General features: G+C 47.0%; 1 protein-coding gene and 1 long non-coding RNA gene across 2 annotated transcripts; one reads left to right on the forward strand and one right to left on the reverse strand.

Annotated features, from left to right (window-relative positions):
* Positions 1–1351: 1351 nt before the first annotated feature.
* LOC120322659 lies at positions 1352–2819 on the reverse strand. The gene is made up of 3 exons (XR_005562486.1): positions 2739–2819; positions 1501–1618; positions 1352–1409 (listed from the first exon to the last, which is right to left on the reverse strand). It is a non-coding gene; the product is annotated as an uncharacterized LOC120322659 (long non-coding RNA).
* On the forward strand, positions 2772–17533 carry SLCO4A1 (solute carrier organic anion transporter family member 4A1). Its single transcript, XM_027710698.2, has 11 exons — positions 2772–3597; positions 4921–5011; positions 5942–6063; positions 6372–6483; positions 10679–10833; positions 11515–11710; positions 12282–12447; positions 13048–13220; positions 13578–13642; positions 14174–14322; positions 15069–17533. The coding sequence occupies exons 1-11, from the start codon at positions 2772–2774 to the stop codon at positions 15216–15218; spliced, it is 2205 nt and encodes a 734-aa protein (XP_027566499.1). The 3' UTR covers positions 15219–17533.
* Positions 17534–20176: the final 2643 nt, after the last annotated feature.

Consider the following 20176-nt stretch of genomic DNA (forward strand, 5'->3'; position numbering starts at 1 on the left):
TCGGTAATGTTGGCACTCTGGAACCAGCTGTACAGTGAGAAAAAAAAGAGAGTTGAAATCTTGCAGCAAAAATGAGGAAATCTATGGTGGGGAGATAATAGCATTGGGACTGATTCAATGTAAGCAAGAAATCACAAGCTGAGTCATTAAAAACAGAAATGAATGGGAGGCAATAAATGGATGGCTTGGATGAATAAGAATGATTAGGAAGTGCGTGGAGTTGCTTGGGTTTTTTTTTCCCTAAAGATTATATTTTGTCCTTTAAAGTGGCATATGGCTCCTGTGAAAGCCAATACCCACAGTGAATGTGTCACAGGCAGTTTATAAATACTCTAAGAGATGACAAGCAGCTCGGTGGACAGCACGGAGCAGGAGTGGGCTCCCTGCCCACAGCACCTGGGCACAAGTCATTAGCTCAGATCCACAGGGAGATATCCAGGAGGTGGGTGTTGGGGCTGAGAAGGGTTTTGGGTGGGGGGAAATATCTGCTGCTTGGAAGTGTTTCACCCTGTTTGCTGTTAACTAGGACTAGCAGTGACTGAAGTTGAAGGGGAGGGTGATGTGGTCACCTGGGTCAGGTGGCCCAAACTCCTGCCACTAAGGGAATAAAACCTTTACTCTTCCCTGACTCATGAAATATCAAAATATCAACATAAATTCATGAAGTATAAAAGGACATATCCCAGTGCTGGTGAAGAGACGGTAAGAGTGTTTCCTCCAGAAGGAAGGTGGGCCAGTTTGGGAACTCATGGCTTCTGGTTGTATCTGGTAATAACAGAGATGTGCTTTATCAATCTTCTGAAATTGGTGAGAGTACAACCAGTCCCCAGCCAGGAAAGCTTCTTTACAAGTGCAGTCAAATGTAACATCAGACATGAGTCTGATACACATTTGATAGGGGCAGTGTGCAGCTGCAGCCAGTGGCTGCTGTGCAGGAGGCACGTTTGATTTACATGAACACAAGCTGTTCCTCCCCTTAGAGCCTGATTCAGCACCTCATAATCACTCCTGACTTTAACAGAGTGCTAAAGCAGTCTTATTTATTGCTTCCAATATTGCATCCAAAGATGAGAAACAGATTTAGAGCTGTAAGAGTCATAAGAACATTGGAGAGGCAAAAAAACTGAAAAAATAGAGCCTTGCACCAAGGCATTATCTTTTTGTGCCAACATGTTACAACAATCTGTCTCTGCAGCAGGATTTCAATGCCTGCAGTTAGTTTTTGCATTTAAATGTTGCACATCAAAGTTACCTGCACTGCACTCAGCCAACTAAGGCAGGAGTTACCTGGAGGAGTCCAGCGTGGAGCTGCAAAGCCATGCCTTCCTTTCTACCAGGCTCACCCGCTCTGCATCAAATTCATGCTGAAATCTGAACCCTGAAATAGTCCATGCACTCTGCTCCTCAGACTGGGTAATTAAGATAAAATTTTGCAAATGAAAGGTGGATCTCGTTTGTTTAACTTACCTTAAGGACCAGACCTGTTGTAGCACTACTGACCTGAATGTTTAATATTTGGTAGCACATGTGATCTGCCCTTCTGGGGTGGGAACAGGACCTTGGTGCTGTTCTGAGCATCACCTTCTGCCAAATCCTCTTGTTCCAGTGCCTGCAAGACCTGCCAGTACAGGAAAGCACATCAGTGCTTGTGCACACCATTATCTACTCAGCAAATGTCAGTGTTTTTTCCAGCAACCTACAGATAAGTACTAACATCTTCACCAAAGGCTGCAATATTCCCAGGTTACAGCCATCTGAATGTGGGACATTTTGTCAGGGAAACAAATGCCCTTTCCCCCATTCCCTGCTGATGAGGCTGATTACCATCTCAGGGGAAACGTTTTTATAGGAACATCTCAAACAGATGCTGGCAAAAAATATTGGGAAATACAGGATGCTTTGAAGATGCTCTCTAACAAAACACCTTCCACAGTATTCAAGGGAGAACCTTATTAATTTCATCATTTATAGTTCAGCCAAGGTATTTAAGGAGAAATACTCTTGGTTGCTGGCACAGTCAGGTGCTGCAATGCACAGGAACTGGTTGAAAGAAGGCAGTCTGCATCAGTAATCAGGTTAGAGTCAGCTGCCTCTGCCCTCCAGCTCCCTCTGAAATGGCATGTAGTCTAATTAGTTGTAGAAAGGATTTTACTGAATAGTTGTAAACAGATCTGAGGGCTTGGAATAAAATCAATCTGACTGTGGAAACTTTTCAGGATAATTATAAACTGTTATTGGCAGAGTGTGAGAGAGACCAAAGGACTTTAAGCAGTGGGAAACATGTAGCTGTGCGGGCTGCTCTCTGCAGGGGGAAGGAGAGGGATGGAGGTTGTGGGGGTTTAACCAGGCCTTTACCAGAGGAGAGAGGGGGGGCTTAAGCTGCTGGGGAGACTTCCTCAGAGGTGCTTTTTTTTTAATGCTCCTGAATGTTTTGTTCTTTTCTGTAATGTTAATGACACCTGAGGTACCAACACACCTCATGGTGGAGAGTACACGACCAGGTGAACTGCACAGGGAAATGCTTATACTTGTTAAAAAAAAAAGGGGAAGAAAAGGAAAAATATTAGGGGTTTAAGCATGGTTTTATATAAAGGTATGTAAAAATTCTCTTTCCAGAGATCAGAATGCTCTTGGCTCAGACCTTCACCATTTCCCTACTGATGTAAGCTCTGAAAATTGCATCTCCTGGACAGGCCAGTCCTCGCTGCCCTGTGAAGTTGCCCTGGCCACCAACCCACCTTGACCTGCTGCTCAATTCTGTGTTCCTGTTCATGGCAATGCCCCAGAATTCCACCAGAGAAAATGGCTTTTGTTTCACTCAGACTCTTGACTTCTCCCACCCGTCTCCTCATCCTGGCGATGCCGGCCGGACTTTCAGTGCTGTGAGCGGGCTGGATGCCTGTGACACCCCAGTGAGCAATGGCATCACCTCCCCCGCTGTGCCCAGCCCCTCTGACTCGTGTGCTGAACCCCTCTGCTCCACCACCCCGGGAGAGGAGGAGACCCGGTTCGAGGAAGGGATTAAATACGTGTCGGCTGAAGGGGAGGAACTGGCCTGTGGCTGGGGGGGTTTCACCCCCGGGTGCTTACAGCTCTGCAACACGTCCAAGGGCGTCTTGTTCTTCCTCTGCGTGGCCTCCTTCCTGCAAGGCATGACCGTGAACGGCTTCATCAACACCGTCATCACCTCCATCGAGCGCCGCTTTGACCTCCGCAGCTACCAGAGCGGGCTGATCGCCAGCTCCTACGACATCGCGGCCTGTGTCTGCCTGACCTTCGTCAGCTACTTTGGGGGGAACGGCCACAAACCACGCTGGCTGGGCTGGGGGGTGCTGGTCATGGGCTTGGGCTCCCTGCTCTTCGCCTTGCCCCACTTCACCACGGCGCAGTACGAGGCACACTCGGCGGCCGAGGTGGGTGTCTGCGGGGGCAACCAGAGCCTGCCGTGCTCCCAGGCTGCCTCCAGCCTCTCCGGCTACAGGTTTGTCTTCATGCTGGGGCAGTTCCTGCACGGGATGGGAGCCACGCCGCTCTACACGCTCGGCGTCACCTATTTAGATGAAAACGTCAAGACTAACTACTCCCCTGTGTACATTGGTGAGTGGGGCTGGAGGGGCAGCTCGAACCCATGGGCGGGGTGGTGGGAGGAAGAGGTGGTTCCTCTGCCTCAGCACCCAACAGCCCACAGTGGGAATACCTCTCCTGGCACTGCTCAGTCTTTTGTTCCTGATAACGGGCGAGGTGGAAATCAGAGGGACGTGGCAGCTGCTGGGGAGGTTTGGATTATTTACTGTGACGAACTGTAAGCACAGCTGGGTATTTTTCCCCTGCAGTGCATGCCTTGAGGATCAGGAAGTACCTCCTGCTCCTGGCATGGAGCCAGCTGGGGAGAGTCCTCTGGCCATGCCCTGGTGTGTGCATGGCATTAACATCTCTGGCAGGCAGCCACGAGGCCATACCCCATCTGTGCACGGGGACACAGAACCACAGAATAGTTTGGGTTCAAAGGGACCTTTAAAGGTCATCTAGTCCAACCCCCTGCAACAAGCAGGGACACCTTCAACTTGTTCAGGTTGCTCAGAGCCCTGTCCAATCTGACCTTGAATGTTTCCAGGGATGGAGCATCTGCCACCTGTCTGGGCAGCCTGTGCCAGTGTTTTACCACCCTCATTGTAAAAAACTCCTTTCTTATATCTAATCTAAATCTTTAGATCATCACCTCTTTAGTGACACAGCAGAGCAGGGATGGTCACTGGGCTTTGGTCACTGCTGGTGCAAAGCACAGCCAAGAACAGAGGCTCAGCTCACTCCTCTGTATCGCTGCTCACTTAGCAGCTGCCAGATACCCATAGTCCTGTTTGGTGAAATTGCTAAAAGGGTGATCTTTTGGCAATTCCAAAATTTATCAGTCTGCCCATGTCGTATCAGAAGGCTGTGTAGTGTGGGAAGGAGATCACAAGGAGATCATCAGCAAGTTGATGATTTTTCCATATGTTGTTGTTTGAACAGCAAACCAAAATAAGTGCCAGTGGTGCCATGTTTAGTGTAGACATTGCGTGTCATCAGTGTGGAGAGAACAGTGCTGCTCATCCTGCCAGCAGCTGGGATGTGGCAGCAGGGTCAGATGCATCCCTGCTAAATAAGCTTTTCCACTGAACCAAATTTGCCTGCCCCTTGCTATAAAAATTCCCAGGTTGAATGCAAAAGTTTCCCTGGGACAAAAGCATGAGATGAAAACTTGTTAGAACTATCTGTGTTTGTGTCTCAGTGGTTTAGGGAGAGGGGTGTGATGTGGCCAGGGGCTGAGCATCCTGCATCCAGGAGGAAATTGGGCTGGGGATGCTGGGCACCAGCAGTGCTCTGCAGCATCCCTGGCTGACAGGCTGCTGGTTCTCTAACACAGCTTGTTTTCCCTTTCAGCTGTTTTCTACACTGCTGCAATCCTTGGGCCTGCAGCGGGTTATCTGGTAGGAGGAATGTTTCTAAATATTTATACTGAAATTGGCAGAGAGTAAGTCGTTAAAAAAAAATCTTGTTCCTTTCCCTTTATGCTCTAAGTTTCCTTTGGGGTAAAAAACAAACAAACAAACAATGATCTGAAACAATGACCTGATGGCTGGGTGGAGGCTGCCTGGGGTGTTCAGTGATGTGTCTGCAGGGGGGAGAGGCTGGAAGAGTGGTTTGCATTAGTGCTGCTACTGGAGGGAAATTGCTGACAAACCTGTCAGCTTAAATCCTCCTTCACGCTGCACTGCCTGTGCTAATGAGGCTATGAGCAGCAGGTGAATTTTTTGAATGAGTTCCCTGATGAGCAGTGCTACCAGCAGTGCTGATGGTCCTCCCAGTCATCCCACCAGGGTGCTTAGTCCCTCCTTGCTTTGTAGTGTTTGTAATTTATTCTTGTTTCCTTACAGATTCTTTGGCAGATCACAGAATCATAGAATGGTTTAGGTTGGAAGGGACCTTGACGATTATCTAGTTCCAACCCCTCTGCCATAGGCAGGGACACCTTCCATTAGACCAGATGAATGGATTAAAAAGGGGAAATGGGTTTCCAGGGGAAGGAATGGGTTATTTGCACCAGTTTTATTGCAAAGTGTGGGTTTAGGGTGGAGCAAGGATCTTAGCAGCCCCCAAAGCACAAATGAAAAGGGGTGAGGTGAATGTACAAGCCAGAGATGAAATGAGAATTAAATGATACAATTTCCTGGGCTCATTAAGTGGTCAGACAGGCAGGAGGCAGGGTGGCAGGAGGGATGGTGGATGTGGCATCCCCATCAGATCACCACAGGGGAGCCAGAGCTCGGTTTCCTTCCCTGTCACCCCCACCCTGTGTTCCCCCAGCCCCTGCCAGCCTCAACAAGAGGCACACCGAGCTGTCCTGCTCTGTTTCCAACCGCCACCTCTCTCCCTTGTGCCCTTCTGGCTTCGCTTCCCACAGGATCGGCATCTCCCCGGAGAACACGCTGTGGGTGGGGGCGTGGTGGATCGGCTTCCTCGGGGCCGGAGCAGCCTCCCTCCTCATCTCCATCCCCATCCTGGGGTACCCCCAGCGCCTCCCAGGTACGTGGCTTCCCCAGGGCTGGGGCTGGGACTGCACTGCTCACACCTGCCTTGGGGCTTGCATCCTCGTGCACGTGTGTAGCTGGGGCCACAGGGATAAAGGAAGAACTTCCAGTGCTTAAGTTGTAATTCCCAAAATGATTTCACCGCCTTGGCTTTCCATCTGCCTCTTTTACTGCTTCTCCCTTGCAGCTGTTGGTGGAGGGAGGATGTCACGTTGCATTTTCCCTCTGCAAATCCTCTGCTTCAGTAGCATCCACATCCCGTGTCTGACATGCTCCCTGTTCCTGTTTGCCTCTCATTTGCAGGATCTCAGCGATATATTGTTATGAGGGTGTCAGAGGCTCATCAGATAAAGGATGGGAGCCACAAAAAAGCGTCGGATCCAGACTTCGGGAAAACAGTTAAAGATCTACCTCGGTGAGAAAACCACCTCATGCCTGAGGTTCGGGGAGCCCTCTTCAGAGGAGAGAGAGTAATGGGCTCAGGTTGAGCTTGCTTTCAGCCCTGCCAGCTCGAAGGTTTTGCCCATCTCAAGCGATGACACTTTCTTACAGAGGAGGTGCCAAAATGCCTGGTCCCGTCAGCGTCTGGGGGCTCTCGGTGAAGGGGCTGAACTAGAACTGGTGCTGGGGATCCCATGGGAGAGCAGGGGACAAGGGGCTGGTCCCATCTGGGGTTTTCAGAAGCTCACATCCATGTGTGCAGATCCACCTGCAGTCCTGTGCCACACAGTGAGTTTCACTGAGAGTATCTTGATGCCAAACTTTAGGTGAGGGGAGAGGAGCAGGCGTTGCCAGCTCATTCCCTCTCCCCAGCAGCATTTTTTCTGCCTGTTTGCTTATGGCTGCCCTCACCTGGCCCAATTGCGTGTTTTCCAACATCTCCTCCTCCCCAGCCCCTTGGGGCTTTTTTCTTTTCCTCTATTTTTACTTATGTTAGATCCCTGTTTGGCCTTTTAATGAGAAACAAGACAAAACAAGGCCCCCTGATTCTCACAGCTCCATTCCAAATCCAGGGAACAAGATATGCCTCACTGTAGCTTTCAGTTCCCTTTCTCTTTTATTCTTAGTTTCCTTTTTTTTTCCCGTTTGCCTTCATATCTTCCAGCCACCTTTTATGTGTTACTACTTCTTATCTCTCCAGCAAGGCAGTGACACAGCAACTTGCTTAATCCCTGAGCTGCTGCTTGGCTGAGTGGTGCAGACGAGCAGGCTTGGACCCAGCAAGGTCTGGTAGGAGGTGCTTTTAAGGAGTCCTGACTGGGAACAAGCCAGTGGCCAAAATAAAATGTGGTCTTTTAGCCTGGAAACTTCTGCGATAAATCTTTAAAATCTTTTGTGATTTTTTTTTTTTCTGTGGTGAGTTGTATTTAAGTGGAGGGCAGGGGGAGAGGTGCTGCTTTATTTGCAGCTTGGGGTTAGCTGGCATTCAGGCTCTGGATGTTACAGAGACACCTGGGTATCGATTCCTTTTGGAGCTTGCAGTCAATAAGGAGCTTTTTCGTTTTTGTATTTCTCCCAGGACCGTTTTTAGGGAGGAGATTGTATCTGTGTGTGACGGCTGCTCCGTGCAAAGGCAAACACTCAGTGTTGCCAAACCCCAGGCCGCTGCCAACAATTATTTCTGAGCTGTAGTTGTGGTGTTGCTGTTGTGCTGGCAGAGGAGGGTGGAAGCAGGTGCTCAGTACCAGTTTTCAGCAGCAATCGATCTGTGTTGTGTCAACACAGTGACTCACATCGGTCTGGAATTCTTGGAGACTTTGTAGGAAGTTTACCAGGGGTTAAGACAGTTTTATGAAGAATATTACATTGAACAGATTTCAATACTGTTATTAAATGGCATTCTTGACTGGGTGCCATTTTCCAAGGTCATGGCTTACTCTCCGCACGGAAATTAAATTCAGAACCTGCATTTAAATAATGATAAGGTTATGACTAAAACCAACACAAACAGAGAGGGTAGCAGGGAGGGATGAAATTCAGTGGTTGATGCTTTTCTTGCTTCTCTGGAACAAAGCTCCCGCTGTTTTTTGGTGAAGGCTGTCTGACAGCAGGAAAGGAGATAGTCCTCCTTCGGGAGCATCTTCTTTCACCCCTCGTTCCTGAAGAACAAATAGCTGAAGGTGGGCAGCCTTTATCAAACAATTTAGATCAGTCCAGACCTTTTCATTTGGAAGCAAAAACCCAACAGACTTTTATGGTCCCTGGTTTTGATTAATAAAAGGGAAGTGCCTTAAAGGCTTGCTATTCTGGAAACTTGCATTAAAAAGATCACATCTGTGCAGGCAGCTCTTGGGGACACGTGGACCAGGCTGGAGAGTGAGGCCAAAGGAACACTCACTGTTCCTTTTGTTTTAGTAAGGGATCATGTGCTACACATTTTCTTACAGCATGGACAGGAACAGTTTCAAAGATAAGCAGAAATACTGATGAAATAAAATGCTGTTCCATGCCATCAGGTCCTTTCTAAGCGAGGTTAATGAGTTGCTGTACTCACAGTGCTGCCTAAGAGCAGGAGCTTACAGGAATGTAGCCCATGCAGTTTAATCCTCTGCCCTGAAGAGACTTCTGTCTTAACTCTTGGGTTGAAAAGCCCTGATAAAATAGCATTTTCCTTTCTCTGGTTCCATATGATTGCTCTCCTGGAATAACCCCTCCTGTCAGAGCAGAGGGACGCAAATAGAAGGCGTGTAGAGCTGTGCCAGGAGAGGAGGTGTCCTGGGCATGCCAGGGTTTCTCAGAGGAGCAGGTTCTGGTTATACAGGTGGTGCCAACCTACTCGGGAGAACCATTAAGTGATGAAAGAGTTCCTATGTGTGCCCATATCAGTAAAGATTTGGAGAGTCAGCTTTTATACGTGATGGGATTCTCCTCTGTGAGGTGCTGAGCCTCCTGCAATCCCTGTGGCTGCAAAAACTGAGGACAATCAAGGCTATTCAAGAGTTGTGTGGTTTCTGGGTGTGTTTAAAGTCCTATTGATAGTGATGAAGAGGTCTGTGTTGACTTTAGTAAAGTTTTATGTACCATAGCTGCTCACAACTATGTCTTTTGTCTTCAAACAGATTAAATTACATCAGTAAATTCTTACTCAAGTGCTGAAAGGAGTTCCTTTGCATTTTTTTGCCTGCAAGTCTAACCTGGCAAAGGGCACAAAGTCACACTAGTGCCAGGGAATGACTCTTTTCTGTAAAAAGGGGAAGGCACTGTCCATTTTCTGCATCAGCCACAGGGTCCACAAGCGTTTTTTCACTAAAAGATTAGGCCTTGTGCTTCCAAATTAAGCATAGTTGAAAAGATCTGGAAAATAGTTTAGTAAATTAAACTAATCCCAAGAGCTACACAATGTTTAGTATTCAGCTCCACGTAATCAAAGTGTAGGAATGTGTGGTATTCCTGTGTTTCAGCATATTTGTTCTTTCGATGTAACGAAATTCTCCGTTTGATGTGAGCAAAGTTGCACAAATCTGAGGCTGAGCCTCAACACATCTCTCACTCACTTGTTCTGCAGTAGGTTTTCTCTGATCTCACACCTCCTCTGGAACAGGAGTGGTAAATGACTGTTCCTTTCTGTTCAGTGAGCATCCCTGTTGCTGCCATTGTTGCAGGATGACCAGGTTTGTGCCCATCCCAGAAATAGGATAACCTGTGGCACCGGTCTGAGCTTGGCTTGGGGAAAGTCACGCAGCAGAATTTCAAGCTCGTTACAAAACATCCCCTGCAAAGCAGTGTCAGCCCTCTTAGTCCAATATCCGAGATAGAGAGAGATAATTGAGACCATCCCATGTGCCTGAGGGCCTTTCTGTGTCTCAGAGATGGAATTGTTGCTGGATCTGCATATAAATTACACATGGCAATTTTTCAGGCATATCTATGGCATATCTACTAAATCCTGGTGGGTCAAAGTAAAATGTATTTACTCAACTTATACATTAAGCTTCAAGTAAAACTGTGCTTAGATTGTGGAATAAGGATTGCTTTCCACTTTTTAGTGGATATAAGGTGTCTTGGAGGTGTTTCCTCCATATAGAAAGGCTTGCTTGGTATTTCCCCCAAGGTTATAATTCTTATGAGGATGTGGGTACATGAGTAATGTGTGTATGTGAGGATGTAGCACTACTTTGTTCCCTGCTCTTTCTTGAGTCGGGAGTCCCAAGATACCTGCCATCAGGGCCTAATAAAACCTTGAAATGGTTGAGATTTAGTGAGGAGTAATGTCCTTTCACTATTGCCTCGTTTAAGAATAGAAAATACTCAGCCTGACCCTAAAAGCTGGAAAATTACTGCTGAAATCATCCTTTTGGAAGTCGTGGGTGCCCTGGGTGTGAATTATATCACACACTGTGACATCTACCCTGTGCAGGTGCATAGGGACAGGTGAGGGTACCCTCAGCATCCTTCCTTGGCTGGTAGGACTCGATAAGCATAAGTGGAGAAGATCCCTGCTCTTTCAACCCCCAATTAGCTCCCTTTTGGTATTTTTTCTTTCAAAGAGATGCAGCACAATGGGATGCTGCCTCATCTTACATGTGATCCTTCTGACTTAAAAGATAGGGACAGACCTGAAGTCAAAATGTGCCACAGTGATTCAATTCCAATATATTTGTCCTTCCCAGAGCAGTGCTGCTACTTCTGAAGAACCCCACCTTCATCTTCCTCTGCTTGGCAGGAGCAACCGAAGCCACCCTCATTGCTGGGATGTCCACCTTTGGACCCAAATTCCTGGAGTCTCAGTTTAGTTTAAGTGCCTCTGAAGCTGCTACATTTTTTGGTAAGGAAACCACGTTTTTGCAGTGCTTTCCCATTTTGCCAACAAATACAAGATCACTTTAGTCCCTTTAGAGTGGAGACAGGTGCTTTGCAGTTCATTTACAGAGCTGTTATCCTCTTCAGCTGTTAGATAGGATTATTTTCATCAGCACATCTCCACCAAGTGCATTTCCAGAGCTGTATCTACTGACATCAGGAAGAAATGTGGTCACTTCTGTAGCCATCTGTTACCCTCTAGAGGAAGGCAAAATAATTGTAGCGTGTTCCTCCTAGTGCATTACCAGGAAACATTGACTAAACATTTCCTGTAATGAGGGATGTCTGAGCTGGGGGACATATTTTGTCAGCACCCAAAAACTGGGAGGATCCTCATATAGCTGCTGTAACACAGACCAAGGAAGTGGTCTCCAACAAGCATCAAGACTCATTATGTGCTCCTGAAAGAGTCAGTTTTAAGATTTCTGGCTAGGAAGAGCTCTTTACCAGGCTCAAGCCACGTTACCTGAGCTGTTAAGGAGGACCACCTACTATAGCAACGTCCACTGAACTCCCACCAAGAAACCACACAGCAACCAAGGGGTCCTTTATATGCAAGACACACTGCAATTAACGTATTCAAACATGAAAACTCCTTGCTGACATTTCTAAACTTGCTTGTGGGTTTTTTCCCCCTTTTTTCCAGGTTATCTGGTCGTACCAGCCGGAGGGGGAGGCACATTCCTGGGAGGATTCCTTGTGAATAAATTCAAACTCCGCTGTTCAGGAATCATCAAGTTGTGTTTACTTTGCACAGTGACAAGTCTGCTGGCGATATTGATTTTTTTTATCCACTGCCCTAACATGCCAATGGCAGGAGTAACCCAGATGTACGATGGAAGGTAACAACAACCATCCCATCTGTCTGTGCAGTGGGGCCCTGGTCAGAATAGAAGGATAACTCCAAACACACAGTGCTGGTGGCAGTCTCAGGTGAATCTGTTGGGGATGAAAGTTGGTGTCTAGTCAGTCCTACAGGCAGATATTGAGGGTGAGACACAGAAAATAGATGTCCTAATTTTTGCAACTGGATGGAGTTTATAGAAGAGCCTCCCTAGTTAGTAAGGGAGGGGAGATCAGCAGCACCAGAATGTAAGATACTCCACTCTTCAGTTGCCTTCACAGTGTCCTCCATCTCTAGCCAGTGGGATAAACTGGACCAAAACTGGGAATCTTCTCTCCAAATGGAAGTGTCACCCTAAGAGCTGGTCACTTAAACTCCCTTGGTAGCTGTGGGAAAGAGACAGCTCCAGGGCACAGTTTAAACTGGGTGAGACGAAACCCTTCCCAAGCCTGGCTTTATGCTCCTTGGGTATCCATTGCAACTCCTACTGTCTCCCCTTCTCTTTCTCTTCCTCTGCTCATCTCCTCCTGGAAAACACTGTTCACTGACTGCTCCTGTGTTTCCCTTAGTGCTTTGCCTGGTGGGCACCTCAACCTGACAGCAGCCTGCAACGCCAAGTGTGGCTGTTTGCAGGACACCTACAGCCCTGTCTGCGGGAGTGATGACATTATGTATTACTCTGCCTGCCACGCTGGGTGCAAAAAAGTGTCTGAAAAACTCAGGAATGGCAAGAAGGTATGTCTGAAAGCACTGTGTATTAACAAGGTGGTGGCACATCTTTGGAGTGATTTGGCTGGCTTTGCAAAACTGTCCACAGGTTTGAGCTTTCCTCCAGATTATTGTAAAAGTCTGGGGCAGGATGGATGCTCTCCGGTACAGAAGGTACCCAGAGGTCACCCTGCTTTGCTTCTCTCATTATATCCAGTCATCTTTGCCTCATTCTGGGTCAAACTGTGCTGAAATCCAGGGTAAATCACCCAGGCAGGCAGGGAACTTGATAGGCACCTAATTCCTGTTCTAATGCTTATTTTGGGTCTTCAATGAACATGATGTACCTCCTCATCCTTCCAGCATGTTGCTCATAGAGCCAGACAGAGGCTTAAGAAGGGTAGAGATGATATTCTGCATTCAAAGGCTGCCTGACAGTTTACTTCTCTTACTTAATGCTTTGCTTTGAAATAGAAGTGTGTCAAGAATGCAGCTTGATTTCCACTTCCATCCATTCCGGGAGTGAAACCAGCTGTTTTCTGCCCTCCCTAAATTTCATGATTTTTAAAGCTTTGACTATCACTGTGCTCTCCTTGGCAGAACACCCACCAGCCTTTTTTTTTTCAGGTCTATCGTGAGTGTAGCTGTGTCAACAGAACCCTCCTGCCCGGCCCTGGCGATGCAGAGGCAGGGAAATGCACCTCGTCCTGTGCTAAAAAGCCCTTGCTCCTGTGCTTCATGTTCGTGGTCATCCTCTTCACCTTCCTGAGCAGCATTCCTGCCCTGACTGCCACTCTGCGGTAAGCATGGGATGGCCTCAGCCTCTGCCAGTGCTGCAAGAAGCCTCAGCATCCACCTCTCCACTTTATCCTGCTTAAGCCACGGAGAAGGTGTGATGGGAACCACCTCACCTCCAGGCTGGCGGCCTGGAGACATCAGGACTAATCCCTTCCCAGTCTAGCTGGGAAAGCAGATTTTAGCATTGGAAGCTTTATCCTCTGCCGTGTTTACAGCAGTGGTGGGGGCACATTGCACTGGGGTGATCCTCAGCCTCCAGAGGGGTTGGAGGTCCCAGGTGTGTGGGATGTGGCGTTGTGGGGCAGGGAGGTGCCAGACAGCCTGGCAGCATTTTTAAACAAACCCCTTGTGTTCCCCAGGTGTGTTTCCGACAGGCAAAGGTCCTTTGCACTTGGGATCCAGTGGATTGTGGTGCGGACACTAGGTATGGAGCAGAGTGAATTTGAGCACTGGTATGGTCTGCTGGTTTTGTGGAGTGTGTACCAAGCTGTCATCTAAGAATAAAACACGTCGGGTTGGAAAAGAAGGGAGTAGGACATGTACTGATGAAAGGAGGATGCTTTCTTTTGTTTACTGTAATTCAGAAATACCTAATTCCCTTTGCATGTGATTTGCAAACTGAATGGAGGGTTCTGTGACACATCACAGGTGGAAGAGAAGCAATGTCCTAGCAACGTGTCCTTATTTTAAGAAAAGGAGTAGATGTATTGAAGCTCCTGTGTGTGTCTTTTGGCTCTTGTGCAACACGTAGGTCAGGATGGTCAAAAGACCTGCTGGACTCTCAGATCTGGAAATCCAGTGTATTTTTGATAGATTGTGGCTCTGGGTGCTGCAGGATGAGTTTTCCTAATCATGGTAACAGCAGAGCCTAATGCTTTTCTGCAAACACCTTGTGAGTTGCAGGACTGGTGTGTAGGTGCTGCCCAGACTGAAGCTCCACTCTCTCTTCCCACAGGAGGCATCCCTGGCCCCATTGCCTTTGGATCCATGATTGATAAATCCTGCCTGCTCTGGCAGGACCAGTGTGGTGAGCAGGGCTCTTGCTACGTTTACCAGAACTCAGCCATGAGCAGATACACCCTCATCGCTGGACTGGTCTACAAGGTGATAAAACAAGCAGGTCTTTAGGAGACAACATTTTTCTCTGGGAGAGAATTCCACAAAATTGGGTTGCCCTGATCTGGCCTCCCCCAGACGAAATTAAATTTTTACATGAGAAATGTTCTCAGGGAAGTCAAAAGCCCCGTTTCCTTCTCACCAGGTAATGGTGCTCCAGACACCATCATTCTCTTAAATTCCCATTATTTTCTAGGTTTACAGCTTGTTTTGCGCCATATGAAATATCTCCTGCAAACAGTAACCAAAGTGATTTTTGCTAGAAATGGAGTGAAAGACATAACTGCAGTGTGTTAGTGAGAGTGAGGGATGGCTTTTTGGGCAGGTTGTAAATAACCATTCCCCGACCACTGCTAGAAAATAAGAGCTTATGTGGGTTTTATTTATTAGCAGAAAACCATCATTTTAACTGCTCCCAAACAAGCAGTTGCCCTAGGTAGTAGTGTTTAGCAGTTGCTGTGATAAAGAGGCTCTCAAAAGCCTTGCAGCAAATGCCTCATGCAGCACTGTGCTCCAGATGTCTATGTGGGGTAAATTCTCATTGTCCCATTGCTGTGGGGCTGGCTAATTTCAGATTTTTACCCCCTCTGGCTCTGTGTGCTGCTCTGCTGCCCAGGCTGGCCCCCAGCATCACCTCCTCCCCAAAGCCTGGTCAGCAAATCTCATTCCAGGTGTGGGATAGGCACCAGGTTTTGTGGGGAGCAGAGAGTAATGGGGTGTCTTTGTGGCTGCAGGTGCTTGGAACAACCTTCTTTATAGTCGCCTGTTTACTCTACAAACCCCCGCCACCGGAGTCGGCTCCAGGCAGCTCGGATGCTTCCGAAAATGGCAACGGTGACCTCCAGGAGCACAAGCCTTCACTGCCAGCTGAAGAGGATATATAGTGCTGTACTCGTGCAAGTGACTTTCTCAGCCTCAAAAATACAATGAGAAGATGTTATGCGGTCCCCAGGGGTTTTTAAATTAACAGTAATATTATAACTTTTTTTTTTTTTTAGCCGAAGATAAATAATTTAATTAACCACTGGTGTGCTTTGCTGTTTCCTCGATGGCAGAAGCACACTGAAAATCGTGCGCTGGTGCCATATGCAGTTATTTAATTTTATTTAAAGAAAGGGCTACCATAGCTTAATTCTGTGTCTGTGACAAGCGAGGACCGTGTTCTCCACTCGTGGAAATAAGCACCAGTAACTCCAATGGAGCATGTGGGGTTTAAACCACCAGAGGATCTGGGCCCTAATATCTCAATTGTAAAGCCAACTGTAGCAAAACTTCTGTTGGGACTTCCCAAGCCTGGAAAGAGCACTGCTGTCCTGCAGTCTGCATTGCAGCCAGGACAACTGGCCCTTAAACTGCTGTATGCAAAGCAGACGGCCCTGGCAGTGTCCTCCTCCTTCCTGTGACACAGCAGTCTCTGTTTGTCCAGGAGCAGGTTCTCTTATTATGCAAGTTCCTATTACCATGTGATGGGAGATAGGTTTGAGAGGAGATTTGATTAGCAAATCCATCAGGACACTACGGGCAGCCTTCCCCAGAGCTGCCGAGCACTGTACACTCACTGCCTCACTCATTGCAGGGTTTACACCGTGGTGACACTTCATTTTCTTTCTTGTGTTGTTTCAAAGTGATGCCTTTTGTAATGTACTGTGCAAAACTTGAACTTCTTGTTGTTTGCTGGGCGTGGGAAGACATGAGATACAGATCTATGCAATGCTTCTCTTTGGTTGTTCTGAAAAGACATTGGGGTTGGGTAAATGGAAAAGTTAGAGTGAATTTAGTTTGCCTCTAGACCACTACCTTAAGGGATAGGACTGCCTCGTGGGAAGGGGATGCTGACTTGTAACTGGCCTACTTGCAAGTAGAGAGGGCAGCGTTCCCAAAGTGACCTTTGAATGTGCACTTGCAGTAGTGACCAGGAGCTTTCTGTGGGGCAGAAGTAGAATTTGGGCATCTTTATGTCTGGCTTCCCAAGGTTAGTGCTTGGTCTGCCTGTATTTGCACAGCCACATGATCTGGTTACATCTCCAGGGGAGGCTGTGGCCAGGTTCACAGGAGACCAGACCTACATTACCGAGCTGCAAAACTGGTGCTTTTTTTTTTTTTTTTTTTTTTGTGCCAGCTCCTACTTAGAATTAGTTTGTAAATGTTTTTGTATATTTTGTGTATTTATGCTTTCATAAACAGACACAGGATGGGCATTTTCTTCCTTTGTTAGCAAAGGACTGGCTCTCAGAGCAGCGGTGAAGCTGTTCCCGTTGCAGGCAGGGATGGCAGCTCTGGGAGTGTGGTCCATCTTCAGGTCGATGGTGGTCAAGAAAATAGCTTCTTCCATTCCAAGATTCCCTTCCACCCAAGCCAGGTAGTGACATTCCCACTTCCAAACCATCCCCTGAGCATCCCTGCCCCATCCTTGTAAGTGCTCAAGGCCGGGTTAAACAGCGCTTGGAACAACCTGGTCTAGTGGAAGGTGTCCCTGCCCACAGCAGGGGATTGGAACAAGATCTTTAAGGTCCCTTCCAACCCAAACCATTCTGTGATTCCATGATGTTATCATCTCCAGTAACTGCTGGAAAAACTGAAAGTGCTAAGGGTGAGATGGAAGGTGGCTTTTGGCACCTGGTGCAGCTTTGATGGGGCACAGTGTGCAGGGGAGCCCTGTTTTACCAGGGAGGCAGGATTAGACCCACTGATGCAGGAATTAACCCCAACACCACCCAAACACCACAGGCTTCTTCACAACCTCCACGTGGGTTTGGAGCCACCTGCAAACACGAGCCTCTCTCCAGGCCTTGCCCTTTCCACCTTAGACACTTTGGGTACAAGCAGGGACCTTAGATGGGGGAAATGCATGAATGTATTTTGGGAACATATTTTGTGGATGATGTATTTATGAAAGGTAGAAGGTTTTCTTAATATATATGTACGGATATTGCAATGCAATTTTAGTGTTTATAAAATGAGCTTTATCTGAGTGTGTTGTTTCCAGAGCAAAACAAAAGCTTGTGGGATTCTGGGCATTTATTATGTTGCTGTGGGACTAGTAAGTCATGAATTTTAGTAAGCAGCAACAAGGCAGCAACCATAAACAGGTTGTTTAGGTGTACAGGTAACTTAAAAAATTTGGCAGTATGTTTCCCAGTTCATTTAAAGTATTATGTTGCTATAAAAGCATAGAAATACAATCAGTATTTCACAGGTATTTGTGTGTGTGTGTTTTTCATCAGCTGTCACCCTTTCCCAGCTGCTGTTCTTGGCAGGGGTGTATCTATGGTGCCAGGCTTTGCTGCAGGTCATCATAGTGCCTGCAAGGAGAAGAGTTTGAACTCAGGTTAGTGTTTAAATCGTAGTGTTAATAAAACCCCTCATGGATGCAGAAGCTGCAGGCACCAGGTGACATTGAGACCCTGCGGGTTGGTGTCTGTCTCTGACTTACCCTCTTCTCCTGAGAACAGAAGGTAATTGCTTTGGAGGGCAAAAGGAATTTTGTGGTTGTGGGGGAAGAAGAACTTTCATTTCCCTCCTTCATCCACTGATCGACCCCATTAAAGCCATGGAGTTTCTGCCAGACCTGCACTGGGTAAATGAGGTCAAAGTTCTGTGTCACCTGTGGTTTGCTGAGGGCAATTCACACGGTTAAAGAACACAAACAAACAGTGGTTGGTGTTGAGGAGACACTGCGGGGAAGTAAAACAAATGAGTGCCCAGAGGGAGGGAAAACAGGAGCAACTGATCATTATTTACTGTAGACTAAATCTCAGGCAGTCAATGAGCCGGTCTTCCCTGGTGAGGAGTTTGTTTGGAAGCTTCCTGGAGGTTTTAAAATGCCAACAAATGAAAGCTCTGAATTATATGTAGATGGTTTTGCAGAGCTTCCTACCCTTCTCCTGCTGCCGTGGTCTCTCCTGCGCCCGGGTGTGCAGAGGAGCCTCGATGCCTCCCTGTCCCATCAGCTGCACCCTTCAGCCTCCCTTACCCCCAGCCCTGCAGACAGGAATGGGAGCAAATACTGATAATTCACTTTTTATAGTTAGTTTAATATAATACAAGAAGCAAAAAGAAACAAAAAAACCCCAAACAAAACCTGATTGGCACAGTTTGATTTCATCGAAAGAACGAACCTTTTTTCCAGGGACCCAGACCCTGTTCCTGACCACAGCCCATGGCTGTGGGTCAGGGCTTTGTGCAGGGCCGGGTGGGACTGGGGATGGTGCCACTAGATGGCAATGGAGACAGCAGCACGATGGCATGTCCAGAACCTCAGAGTGCTGGTGAGAGCAAGTCCTTGGTGCTTTATAGAAAGGACAAAAAAGTCAAATCACTGCACTGGATTCCAGGTTTGTGACAGCAAAGCCACAAATATGTTTTATAAGATCCAAATAAGGTCCAAACTAAACTTTTAGTATCGTTTTTCTAGGGAAAGTAGGCACCATTTGTGGTCACAAAGCTATGCAACAGGTGAGGGTTAAACAGAGCAGCTGCATTATTTCTACAAAAGCTGATCATTTGATGCATTCCCTTCCCAAGCAGGGGTGGAGGACTCTGAGCTGTCACGCAAAAGGCAGTTTTTCTTACCCAAATGTGATAATTTGGGTTGCTATTAGCCTGATCCTTTCACCTCAGTCTGAGAAAAGCCTACCTGTGTTCTCCTTAAGTTATGAAGGATGCTTGCTTTGGGGCACAGGAATAACCCCAGGTGCTCTTGCCCAGCTGAACTCAGTGGAAAACCTTATACTGAGCCCAATGGGCTCTGAGTCAGGCTTATAGTTAATAACTTCTCTGGCTTGCTTTAAAATCAAACAGCAAAAAATAGAAGAGTGGCAGGTTAAGGGAAAGGTGTGTGTTTTACCAACCTGAGCAGCCTCACCTCAGTGAACTTGGGGGTCAGGAGGTGTGTGTGGAGTGGCTGTGGCTCTGTTGCAGGAGAAGAACTGGATTTCTATCAAACACTTCTAGGGGATTTGAGGGAGCAGAATGTGATGGCATTTTCTGTGGCCAAAATAATTTCCTCTGGAACAGAATAAATGCTAAAATTTTCTTGTCTTCCCTCAAGTGTTCATATTGACCTGCAAGCAGCAATTTTAGAAGATGAAAATGAGACCATTCTGCCCCTTCTAATGAGGTTCTGCATGTCTGCTCCAGCCAGGGACCTGCTGTCCAATTTCCTAGAGACACACAGAAGAACAAATCTCACACTAAATTAAAATTTTCTGTTGTATTACATCTCTCCTGCTTCATTACCTGGTAACACTGTGTCAGTTAAGAGAGTCCTGAGAAAGCTCTTAAAAGTACATACAACAGGATGAACTCACCAAAAATTCCCTTTACAAACCTCCCTTTCTAGTAAGGGGAAAGCAGAGCTGCTATAAAATGAATATTGCAGTAGTTCAGTGAAACATTGATGCATTAGTAACTATAGAAACTGTAGCTCTAGACACGAGTGTTCAACATACTAATGTGTCCTGGTTCAAACTAATAAGAAAAATGTGATCTCTTACTATTCTAGCTATCTGGTTCAAAAATATAAAATCTGTTCCAAGTGGAGCAATGCTCTGAAAGTTGATGAAATCACAGATAAAGCCTTCCACCTTGGGAGGGGTAAGAATTAAAAATTATGAGCTATCCGAGCCTCTATGGCATTACAGATAAAATCTGCCCAGTAGTTCATAGAATGGAACCGTGGAATGGTTTGTGTTTGAAGGAACCTTAAAGATCACCCAGTTCCAATCCCCCTTCCACAGGCAGGGACACCTTCCACTATCCCAGGTTGCTCCAAGCCTCGTCCAACCTGGCCTTGAACACTTCCAGGGATGAGGCAGCCACAGCTTCTCTGGGCAACCTGTGA

This window comes from Pipra filicauda, unplaced genomic scaffold (assembly GCF_003945595.2).
Source record: "Pipra filicauda isolate LSUMZ 115617 unplaced genomic scaffold, ASM394559v2 scaffold13_size5146498_pilon, whole genome shotgun sequence".
NCBI classification, from domain to species: domain Eukaryota; kingdom Metazoa; phylum Chordata; class Aves; order Passeriformes; family Pipridae; genus Pipra; species Pipra filicauda.

Coding starts and splice junctions, on each gene's coding strand:
- SLCO4A1 (XM_027710698.2), top strand. CDS start 2,772: ATGGCAATGCCCCAGAATTCCACCAGAGAAAATGGCTTTTGTTTCACT. Junction 12,448..13,047: donor AACTCAGGAATGGCAAGAAG/GTATGTCTGAAA, acceptor TTTTTTTTTCAG/GTCTATCGTGAGTGTAGCTG. Junction 13,221..13,577: donor GCCCTGACTGCCACTCTGCG/GTAAGCATGGGA, acceptor TGTGTTCCCCAG/GTGTGTTTCCGACAGGCAAA.